The 12022-nt window shown below is 47.4% G+C and overlaps 1 protein-coding gene across 1 annotated transcript; it reads left to right on the top strand.

The window, feature by feature from the left end:
• Window positions 1-3426: 3426 nt before the first annotated feature.
• LOC109733426 (uncharacterized) lies at window positions 3427-11750 on the top strand. Its single transcript, XM_073497512.1, has 7 exons — window positions 3427-3958; window positions 4723-5461; window positions 7408-7930; window positions 8880-9380; window positions 9493-9966; window positions 10520-10659; window positions 10946-11750. Exons 1-7 carry the CDS (start codon window positions 3427-3429, stop codon window positions 11748-11750), a joined length of 3714 nt encoding a protein of 1237 aa, XP_073353613.1.
• Window positions 11751-12022: the final 272 nt, after the last annotated feature.

The raw sequence follows: 12022 nt of genomic DNA, 5'->3' as shown, positions 1-12022 counted from the left end.
AACCAAATTGCTTAGGAGCCAGATGATCCTTTGGTAATTCTCATATCTAAATGAGAATTGGCAAATCCGAGGAAAATATAATAATAATAAATCAAAAACTAGTCTAGTCTAGAGATTGTCAAGTGCGTACTGGATCAATTTGATCAAAACCATTTGTATCCAAACCAGAATACGATTGTAATCTAGTGACCGATTACAATTGTGTGTCAATCAGTTGCTCGCGTATCACACCGTGTGTTCCCTATTAGACCCCACAAATTGCCTAACCCTTCTCCTTATATCCACACAAGGCCTCTCGTCCACTCATTTTCTTCTCCTGAAAGTACCCCCCCCCCCTCTCTCTCCCTCCCTCCCTCCCTCCCCCCCCCCTCTCTCTCTCTCTCTAAGCAATCCCCTCCATGCTCTTATCTCTTACACAACCACTCGTTTCTTCCTTGAGCATTTATCGAAGCACATGCCGGTTGCGGCGGTGCTTTCATCGGCTATGGCGATGCTAGCTATGACCGCGGTTGGCCGGTGTCGCAACATGGCGCCGCCACTGAAGATGGTGTAGGAGTAGACGGCCACTGTTACTGCAACAGTGACCACCTGATGCCGCGACAACTACCATTGGTGCTGCAAGCAACATCTAGTGATGCTGGAGACGACATCCACTAGATGTTGCGTGCTATAAGTGGAAACCGTTGGTGCTGGAGACGGCAACCACCGGTGCTTCAACGGGCTACGCCGATGACTAGCTTCTTTGTTGCAGGCAACACTCCTGCTGCAAGCACGCACCGCGATGCTTTGAGCGAGGACGACCACTGCTCCAAGCAGCAACTGGCGTAACCTCTGACCGTTGTGACCGACACGGTGGTGCTGCAAAACAAAGTGGGGGTGGGGTGTGCTGCCGCGTGACTGAGAAACGAAAATGAGGGAGCCATCGGGGGAGGGGGGGGGGGAGGAGCAGTGGAGAGGAGGCTTAGCGGTGCTATAACGCGATAACACCATAGCAAGTAAATTTTCCTAAACGTGGCGTACCTCTTTCGGATACGCTATAGCGATGCTAAAATGGCGAAATAACATGTTTTTTTAGTTGAAAAATAATGAAAAAGGCTATGTATAGATGTGCTATTGGGCTTAGACGCTTAGTTATGATGGATTTCATACTTCCGGTTAATTCGGGGAACTCGGAAACTTGATGCAATGACCGAACTCATAGTATCCGGCCACCCGTTACGCGTGCTCTGTTCGGGACAAAGGGACTTAAAATATAGGACTTTGTGAAAATGTAGGAATGAAAAAGGAAGACTAGAGCAAACCATAGGATCTAGAAAACAAAAAGGAAGCCTGAAAAGATGTGTTCGGGTGACCGCACGAAAAACACAAGAAGCTAGGGCTTCTTTGATTCGAAGGATTCTCAAAGGAATTTTGGAGGATTTGGAGGATTCTAATCCTTAGGAATTTTTCCTATCTTGATTGTTTGATTCGTAAGATTGTAAACCATAGGAATTTTTTCATAGGATTCATTTGCACTAGATTTTATAGAAAACATTTCATCCACTCAAACCTCTTTAAAAGAATCCTACGTTTTTTAACCGCTAGTACAAACAGTAGTATGAACATTAGCTGCCTTTGCCTCCAACCGCTAGTACGAACAGTAGTAATTTTTTAACCTGGATATGCAGCGCAAGTGCCAGGCTCCTCACGTTCTTAACAGGGCTTGCCTCGGTCTTCGCCGAAAACATGAGTTTGGGGTGGATTTTTACTTTCTTCTCGAATCAGTGCTAGCTAGAGGACAAATATTCCTTTGGTTCACTATGCAGGTTTCCTCTATCCCGAATGCAACCTAGCAAAATTTTCCATAGGAATTGGTTCCTTTGAAGTTTCCTGTGAAAATCCTTTGTACCGAACACGCCCTGAAAAGGCGGGGAACCCAGGGATCGATCCCTGGTCTCTAGCATGATGCACAACACTCCTAGCCACTCGGCTCACGTCGGTTTTTTTTTGACCTGGCTCACGTTGGTTTTGTGCTAAGGTAGTTGGACGTGTCCCACTTAAGGTGAAAATATATGGTTTTTCACTGGGTTTTCCTGGTTTTTTCTGTTTTTATTTTCTCTTTTGTTTTTCACGGTTTTTTCTCCATTTTTTACATACAGACACAAGCGCTCATATATACGCATATACACCCATTCCTATGAACACACACACGTACACCTTATCCCTACGAGCACCTCCGAGAGACTGGGCTGGCATATCATCTTGAGATTCTACGAAGTCACCTCCATTTTTCTAGGTTTTTATTCATGTTTTTTCCTTTCATTCTTTTTTCGTTGTCATTCTTTGGTCTTCTTCATATCTTTCTTAGTTTTTTCTTTTTTTATTCTTCTTCATTTTTCTTTGGTTTCGTTTCTTTTTTCTACACATTGAACATTTTCCAAATGCTTGATTAATATTTTTTAGATACTTGTTAAACATTTTCTCAAATACTTGATTAATATTTTTTAAATACTTGTTCAACATTTTTTTCAAATGCTTGATAAACATTTCTATATACATGATTAAAATATTTCATCTTTTTTTAATACATGGTCAACATTTTTCTATACACATTTTAACATTTCCAAATGCTTGATTAACTTTTTTCCAATATCTGTTCAAAAAAATGCTTGATTAACATTTTTGTATAAATGGTAAACAAATTTCATTTTTTAGTACATGATCAACATTTTTTATATACACATTTAACATTTTCCAAATGCTTGATTAACATATTTTAGATACTCTTTCAACATTTTTTGAAATGCTTGATTAACTCTTTTTTTTATACATGATAAAAAAGTTAATCATTTTTCTAATACATGGTCAATATTTTTCTATGCATATTTAATTTTTTTTCAAATGCTTAATTAAAGTTTTTCAAATACTTGTTCAAATGATTTTCAAGTGCTTGATTAACATATTTTGAATATGTTCAATTTTTTACATATTTCTCGTATATGTGATAAATATTTTCACTATACACATTTAACATTTTCCGAATGTTTGTATAGAGTTTTTTAAATATGTGTTTAGAATATTTTAAAGTGTAAACAAAATTATAATATGATAAAGCAAAAAAGCGCAAATAGAAAACGTAAAAAAATAGAGAAAGGAGGCTGTAGCATCCCGCGCGGCTGGGCCGGCCTATAGAGCTCCCCTACACGAGGCTTTCCCTAGCGAGACATCGGGGCACCCAGTTTTTTCTGCCCACCCCGAGGCGCGACTAAGATCCAACGACCGGGAGGCGACCGATCGAGGCTCCCGATCGGCCGACACACGTCCAGCATCGTCCATCCAAACCGTTGTCCAATGTGCGTCTATATATACGAGGCGTGAGTTTCATCGAGAAACCTACTTGTTTTTCTGGAGGAAGAGAATCGATCTGTGTTTTGTGCGCAGGTTGCGATGACGGGAGGACTCGAAGCCCGGCCAAGCAAGAAGCGGCGGCAGTCCGGCGCCGGCCTGGCGGAATTTGCCACGCGAATCACCAAGCACCTCGCCGACGCGAGCCCTCGCGGCAACATGGTCTTCTCGCCGCTGTCCATCTACGCCGCGGTCGCGCTGCTGGCGCCCGGCGCCCGAGAGGACACCCTGGACGAGATCCTCCGCCTCCTCGGCGTCCGTTCCCGCGACGAGCTCGAGGATCTCATCTCGCGCGTGGCGGCGGACGCGCTCAAGGACCAGTCGGGGTCTGGCGGGCCGAGCGTGGCGTTCGCGTGCGGCGTGTGGAACGACAAGGCGCGGCCGCTCAAGACGGCGTACCGCGAGACCCTCGTCGGCACATACAAGGCGAAGTCACGCGCCGTCGACTTTCGGGGAAACGCGGGGAAAGCGGCTCAGCAGATCAACGCCTGGGTCGCGCGGGTCACCGGAAACCTTATCACCGCCGTCGTCTCGCCGAAATCCTTCTGCCCGGCGACGGACGTCGTGCTATTTTGCTGAAAACACCCTCAAGCTTTTGGTAATAAACCCGCAGTACATATTAATCGATTTTTTTAAAATCCATAACTTTTTAACCCTAACTCCTTATATATGAAATTTGATTAGAAAAAAAATGTAGAATCTGAATATGATATTATTTTTAACTGTTAACCATTTAAAAATGATATTTATGATGAAACCTTAATCAATAGCGCATGATCAATCTTTCCTTCATTATCGGTGCCGCTCCGAATTGAAAATGAACACTTTGGCAAAACCAGGATGGTGAAAAAAAAGATATCTAAAAACTTCACAGAAGAAAATAGATTTATCATTCTATGCCGAAAGGGAGACTTCTTAAGATTGACAACATTCAAACATGTTGTGATGGTGTGAACAATGAGGCCAGTATCGACGAGAATGGGAAGAAGAAAAAATAGAAACACAGATGAGATGCCATGTGTTGAAATAAAGGACATGGATATACAAATTCATGGTTATTAGATTAGTGAGTGTTTTTCACCTGTTGCAACACACGGGCTCATTTGCATCATATGCCGAGAGAGAGACGCCTTAAGATTGACAACATTCAAACGTGTTGTGTTGATGTCAACACCGAGGCCAGCATCGACGAGAGTGGGAAGAAAGGTAATAGAAACACAGATGAGATGCCATGTGTTGAAATAAAGGACATGGACCTACTGAAGTTTGGACTCATGGTTATTAGATTAGGAAATGTTTTTTTTTTCACCCGTTGCAACGTACGGGCTCATTTGCTAGTATACTTCAAAGGAAAATGGGTCATGCCGTTCTACGAGAGGATGACCAAGGACAGGCAGTTCCACAGGCTCGACGGCACCACCGTTGACGCCCCCTTCATGCGCAACTCCGGCCGTCACTTCATCGCCGTGTACGATGGGTTCAAGGTCCTCAAGCTGCGGTACGAGATGCCACGAGCCAAACCGTTGCGCTGGACGACCAACTTCAAAAAAACCACGCCACGGTACTCGATGTGCATCTTCCTCCCTGATGCGTACGACGGCCTCCAGGGCCTCGTTGAGGAGATAACCTCCCGCCCGACCTTCTTGCATGATCACCTGCCGACGAGCCAGGTCAAGGTCGGCGAATTCGGGGTTCCCAAGTTCAAGCTTTCTTTCCAGAGCAGTGTCACGCAAACTCTCAAACACCTAGGGCTACTGTTGCCGTTCGGCATGGGTGCTGACCTGTCAGACATGGTGGAGGACGACGGCTCCGGCACACCTCTGGTTGTGAATGACGTTTTTCATAAGGCTGTCATTGAGGTAAACGAGCAAGGGACTGAAGCTGCAGCTGTCACCACGACGAAAATATATGGATCAGCGATGCCGCGGCCGACGCCAACGACGGATTTCGTCGCCGATCATCCCTTCGCGTATTTCATACTCGAAGAGGCGTCAGGTGCAATCATCTTCGCAGGGCATGTCGTCGACCCTAGCAGTGGCGGAGACAGCCATGTGCGGATTGGACGACCGAGAAAGGGGTGAAAACGGATGAGCGGCGGCAGCCTCCTGCTGATGGCACAACTAAAGGAGACGAGTTGCGAGGGACCACTCTTCTGGAACCAGCATCGACAAGAGTAACAACAAGATGGTTATTCTTACAAAAAGTTTATCTTCTACTCCCTCCGTTCCTAAATATAAGTCTTTGTAGAGATTTCATTATGAACCACATACGAAGTAAAATGAGTGAACCTATACTCTAAAATGCATCTACATACATCTGTATGTGGTCCATAGTGAAATGTCTACAAAGACTTATATTTAGGAACGGAGGGAGTACCCGCTTTATTAGCAGTTGCATATTCTGAAGACATGCATTCTACTCCCTCCGTTCCTAAATATAAGTCTTTTTAGCGATTTCAAAATGAACTACATAGGGATGTATGATAGACATAGTTTAGAGCGTAGATTCACTCGTTTTGCTCCGTATGTAGTCCATATTGTGGAATCTCTAAAAAGACTTATATTTAGGAACGGAAGGAGTAGCTCATTTTGAGAGCTTTCTTATATAATGAATAATTTTTAATATCTTCTACGCTTTATTAATTGTGGATCTACTATCATTATTGTGAACAAGTATATAGTTTCTTGGGACTTCACTGAAATTTTGGTATTTACCATGGTCCGTAAAGTTTGGTTCCAACCCCCCCCCCCCCCCCCCCCCCCACCTCCTTCGTTTGGAATAATCCAAACCAAATTGGTACTTTGCTTGGAAACCATATTCTGCAAATCATGTCTTGCATTAATCCAATGAAATGAAATAAAACCTTGGTAAAATATCAACTAAATTAAAACTTTCCTTCTCTTCCCATACCCAAATCAAATCTTATCAAATCTCAACTAAATCAAAATATTCCTTGCCTTTCCTACCCATACTCAAATCAAATTAAATCTTACCAAAATCTAGAATATGGTAGGTGCAATGTATATGTCGGAAACCATTTTTGTACTAGAATATGTATGTCCCGTTGCAACACACGAACAATCTGACTAGTGCTGCTAACATATTGGATGTTATTATTCACCGTCCCATCTGTTTTGCTTGACCTGACCAGGGTAGTGACTAGGCTTAGATCTGCTCGTGATAAATTTATATGACTTCAAATGCATAGTTTGGTAATCTAAAATGTTTAATAGCCTAAGTCGTAATTTTCATTTCTCAATTTGTTTCACCGTTGACTTCGTATCGACGAGAGCTTTGAAACTAGATTCCACACTTACATGATTTGGCGAACGTTTTCAAAGAAGTTTAAAGCTTCAAATCGTTTTGAAAGCTTCAAATCGACAGAACAATGGGATGACTTCACCGTCTGCAGCCATCGTGCTGACATCCAAACGCGTGCACGTTCACGTTATATGTATACGTCCAAAAAAGTACATTGGATGATCAGTGATAAATACAAATTCAAATGATAAAATGGATACACATTTATGTTCTTTTTCCAAACGCATAAACAACCACTCATATATATGAAACATCGGCGGTGCACATGCCTCGACCCTTGGTTTGTCCTGAATAACATGTGTGACATTGTAACGTAAAGCACGTAGTTATTTATTTTGTACTACGATTTTAATTTTTTTTTAAATGGAGATCTGCTGGGCCCAAATCGGCATACTGAAACCGTCCATGCAATATACTCCTATATATGCAAATCAAGTATATAAGGCTTTATCAGTTCAAACAAAAAAGGCTTAGCTAGCTTGGGTCGAGAAACCTTCTAGTTTTCAAGGGAAAAAAGGGAGGAGACTTGCCTGCTCCCCACGCGTGTGCACATCCGTGCTCCCTCGTACGTGGCTTGATTTGATTGGAACAAAATAAGGCCCGACCCCACCCCCTTAAAATCAGGGGGGAGATGATTGGATTAGAAAGGAAAAAAAAGACAATCGTAGGATGAAGTGGGAGCACGGATGGGAGCATGGGAAGGGAGCAGGCAAGCCGGATCCGGGAAAAAGAGGATCGATCTTTGTTTTCTGCGGGGGCTGCGATGACGGGGGGATTCCAAGCCGGGTCGTCAAGCAAGAAGCCGCGGCCGCCCGGCTCCGGCCTGGCGGAACTTGCCGCGCGACTCACCAAGCGCCTCACCGGCGCGAGCCCGTGCATCAACCTGGTCTTCTCGCCCCTTTCCATCTATGCCGCGGTCGCGCTGCTGGCGCCGAGCGCCCGAGGGAAAACCCTAGATGAGATCCTCCGCCTCATTGGCGCCCGTTCCCGCGACGAGCTCGAGGATCACATCTCACACGTGGCTGAGGACGCGCTAGAGGACCTGTCGGACTATGGCGGGCCGAGAGTGGCCTCCGCGTGCGGCGTGTGGAATGACATGGCGCGGCCGCTGAGGACGGCGTACCATGAGACCGTCGTCAGCAAGTACAAGGCGGAGTCACACGCCCTGGACTTCCGGGGAAACGCGGGGAAAGCAGCCAAGGAGATCAACGCCTGGGTCGCGCGGGTCACTAAGGGCGTGTTTGGTTGCCCGCATTAGGCCCAGCCTGACCCGGGCGGGAAGAATTTGGCCCGTTTGGTTTCCTGCATTCACTGTGCGGCCCGCATCGCACAAAACTTAAAGCACGTCCAGGCCAGGCCCAGGGGAAACGCACGAATCGGCAGTAGCTCGCGAGCCTGGCTCGGGAGAGGCAGGGGAGGGCGACGCGCTTCTCCCCTCGTGCGAGCAGGGGAGATGGCGCGAGCTCGCCCGCGTCGCCGAAAAATCGGCGGGAGGATTTCGGCTCACCTCCCGCCGCTCCACCCCTATTTAGCCCCTCCCTCACCGCCCCAACTCCCGCCACCATTCTTCCTCCGTTCGCGCTTTCCCGCCGACGCGCATCGGCACCGACAAGCAGGTAAGCGGCGCATCTTCATCGGCCGGCGGTCCACGGCGTCGGAGCTCCTTCACCGGCCGGCATTCATATTCCACCACCGTCCCCCCTCGTCCTCAAGCTGCAGCCATGGCCTCTGTGAGTTCAACCCCCCTTTCTCTCTGTTCCTTCTAGCTAGATCTGAGCTGCAGCTAGGGTTTGATCTAGATGCATGGTTGATTAGTGGTCTGATCTGTGAGCTGATATGGTGGGTTGCTATGCTGTGGTTGCAATTTGTGGTAGGGGTAGATGTTCAAGCATGTGGTAGGCTAGATTAGTAGTAGAGTTTGAAGTTGAACCTTGTGCTTGTGTTGAATCATGCTTAGATCTATGATTTGTAGCTATTGGTGGTCCATTTGTAGCATGTTGTTTGTTGTAGATGTATGTTCCTGCTCATAGATTGTCTGATATGCTTAGTATGGTAGTGATGAAGCATGTGCTTGCTATGATAGTGATGAACTATGTACATGTATGCTCCTGCTTTCATGGATTGTCCGGTATGTTGTGTGCTATGCTCACTGTCAATGCGTGCTACGATTGTAGGACATGACCACGCAGACGCAAGATCTTAGTCAGGCCCTTGTCGTGTCCGACAGGCAGTTTGCTCCATCGTTTGTCGAGGACTCGCAGCCTATGGCCCAGATGGCACCTGATTCAGAGGTGTTCGAGTCCGATTCCCTCTATGTGCCAGTAGTGCTCGTTGAGCTAACTCCTGCTGCTGCCGCTGCAATCAAGCTAGCAGCAGCAAAGGCAAAGAATGATGGTAGGTCGAACAACATGAAGTGGCAGCCGTTCATGTCCACGTTCGTGCTGAACAAGATGTGTGAGCTCATCTCTAGTGGGGTTAGGACTGACAAGGGCTTCAAGGAGGTGCACTTGAACACCGTTGCGAAGCAGGTGTTCGAATTCTGTGAGCAAGAGGTGTCTGCCACCCAGGTGTACAACCACCTGAGGAAGTGGAGAAGTCGGTGGATCCAAGTGTCCAAGCTGAGAGACCTTAGCGGCGCCTCATGGGATGAGAACACTTGCTCCATAGTTCTGGAGGCAGAGCACTATGCCGCCATGTCGCGGTTAGCTCATAGCCCTCTTCCTTTTCATACTGTCCACCATTGCCTACTCCTAATCGCAACTAACAACACTTGTGTTTCATTCTTAGGACCACCCAAGGGACGCTGAGTTCCTCAACACACCCATCCAGAACTACAACCAGATGCAGCACATCTTCTCCTTCGGGCTGGCAACTGGGAAGCATGCCATGGGCTCGGGTGAGCCTCTTGGTTCTCCCATGCCAGACTTCCCTGGGACACCGGACGTCGAGGATATTGATGGCCCTGACAAGCCCGCTGCGAAGCCCTTCAACAAGCCATTTGACCCCGTCCATGATAGGAAGAGGAAGAAAGGAGGCTTGATGGAGGAGCAGATCAATGTCTTTTGCAGCATGACTGAGGCGGTGAAGGAGGTGGCAACAGCCATCAGGGAGTGCAAGCCCCTCGACGTCCACCCTGACCTGTATGGCGCTGTCATGACCCAGGGTGGATTCAGTGACGAGGCTCTCATGGCAGCTCTCAGCCACCTGCTTGACAACAAGGCCCAGGGTGTTGGGTTCGTTGCCATGGCCGACGCTCACAGGGTGCTGTGGCTCAGGAGCTGGCTGAGCAAGCACTACTACTAGAGTAGTGCTGCCTGTGAGCGTGCATGATCCCCGACGGCGATGGCGGTGGCGACGACGACGGCGATGACGATGACGACGTACATTTTGTGTAGCTAGGGCTCAAGAACTATTTGATGGTCTGTACATTTTGGTGAGGTGGTATATACTAACCCCTCACACTGATGGTGAACGTGCGGTGGTAGGACGACACCCTCTTTTGGATGTGGTGGTAGGTTAACACCAAGGTAGTGCTAGGTTGAACTTGCTATGCCGTATGATCATGCATGCTTTACTTCTCTTCTGCTCCATTGTTCGTTGTGTGCTACTTGTGCTCCATTGATTTGCTGCTTCAACTCTTGCTCTTGTGCATTGCTGGGGCAAGTGGTATGCCGTGTTCATCGGTGAGCTTCCAGGGGTTTATAGTTCATGGGAAGAAGCAAATGCACAAATGGCATCGTATAGCAACAACAACTATAGAGGGTTCAAGACTAGGCAGACAGCAGAACAAGCTTACTCTGCCTGGGTGTGAAAGCACGGAGGCAGCAGTGTCGACAGTGCCAAGGTTGGAGCTGTCAAAGTGGAAGCTACTAAGGTGGATCGTCAGTTCAGCCTGAAGCTGAAGAACTTCATCATCTTCGCCCAGTTCATCACCATTGCTGTGCTGTGGCGTTGGTGTGCTAGGTGTGGGTAAGCTCACCAACAAGGGTACAAGGTAAGCACAACATGTACGCCGTATGCAACCAAACGCCGTGTTCATGTCCCGCTAGGGCCAATGCAGCCAACCAAACAAAGTACACTTACGTATTACCTAATGCAGGGACTAGGGATGCAGGCAACCAAACAAGTTGCATATGGCGTATTAGGGCCTGTTTTTCCTCAACCAGGCTAGGTTGAGAAGGGTATGCAATACGACTACTGTTACAAACTGGAACCAAACACGTCCTAAAAACCGTATCAGGGACGTCGTTACGCCGGGATTCTTTGGCCCGGAGACATACGTCGTGCTCGCAAACGCCATATACTTCAAAGGCAAATGGGTGCACCCGTTCAACAAGAGGAAGACCATGAAAAGGCCGTTCCAAAGGCTCAATGAAACCACCGTCGATAAGCACTTCATGTGCAACTCCACCCGTCACTTCATCGGCGTGTACGACGGGTTCAAGGTCCTCAGGCTGCCGTACAAGATGCCACGATACCATGTGCCGGCCAACGCAGAAACACCCACGCCTCAGTGCTCGATGTGCATCTTCCTTCCGGATGCGTACGATGGCCTCCAAGGCCTCGTTGAGGAGATAACCTCCTGCCCGACCTTCCTGCACGAGCACTTGCCGACGAGACAGGTCAGGGTCGGCGAATTCGGGGTTCCCAAGTTCAAGCTTTCTTCCCAGATCGATGTCACCCAAACTCTCAAACACCTGGGGCTCCTGTTGCCATTCGACATGGGTGCTGACCTGTTGGACATGGTGGAAGACCACGGCTCCGGCTTGCCTCTGCTCGTGAATGACATTTTCCATAAGGCTACCATTGAGGTAAACGAGCAAGGGACCGAAGCTGCTGCTGCCACCAGGAACCGCGGGCTTCTTGGATGTCCGATGCTGCTGCCGAAGGTCGACTTCCTCGCCGACCATCCTTTCGCTTATTTCATAGTCGAAGAGGCTTCAGGTGCAATCATCTCCGCAGGGCATGTCGTGGACCCTAGCAGTGGCAGAGAAAGCCAGGTGCGGATTGGACAACCCTATAGGATGAAAATTAGTGAGCCGTGATTGCCTCATGTTGGTACCTCGGCTAGAGGAGACTAGTTGTCGGGAACCACTGTTGAACCAGCATCGACAACAGAGGAATAGGCTAACAGCATGATGACTGTTCTTCCAAAATACCGATTTATCTTCCACCCCGTCAACTAGCAGTTCCATGTTTTGAAGGCTTATGCATCTTTAATTTCTATATATAAATAGCTATAACTCATTATCTATTTTTACTAGACATGCAACCATGCCACATAAACAAGGCGTGCATGCAAGTCATAAATTACACA

This window comes from Aegilops tauschii, chromosome 4, assembly GCF_002575655.3.
Source record: "Aegilops tauschii subsp. strangulata cultivar AL8/78 chromosome 4, Aet v6.0, whole genome shotgun sequence".
Classification (NCBI taxonomy): Eukaryota; Viridiplantae; Streptophyta; class Magnoliopsida; order Poales; family Poaceae; genus Aegilops; species Aegilops tauschii.
Note: the sequence above shows the minus strand (reverse complement) of the source record. Positions and strands in the feature narration are given on the sequence as shown.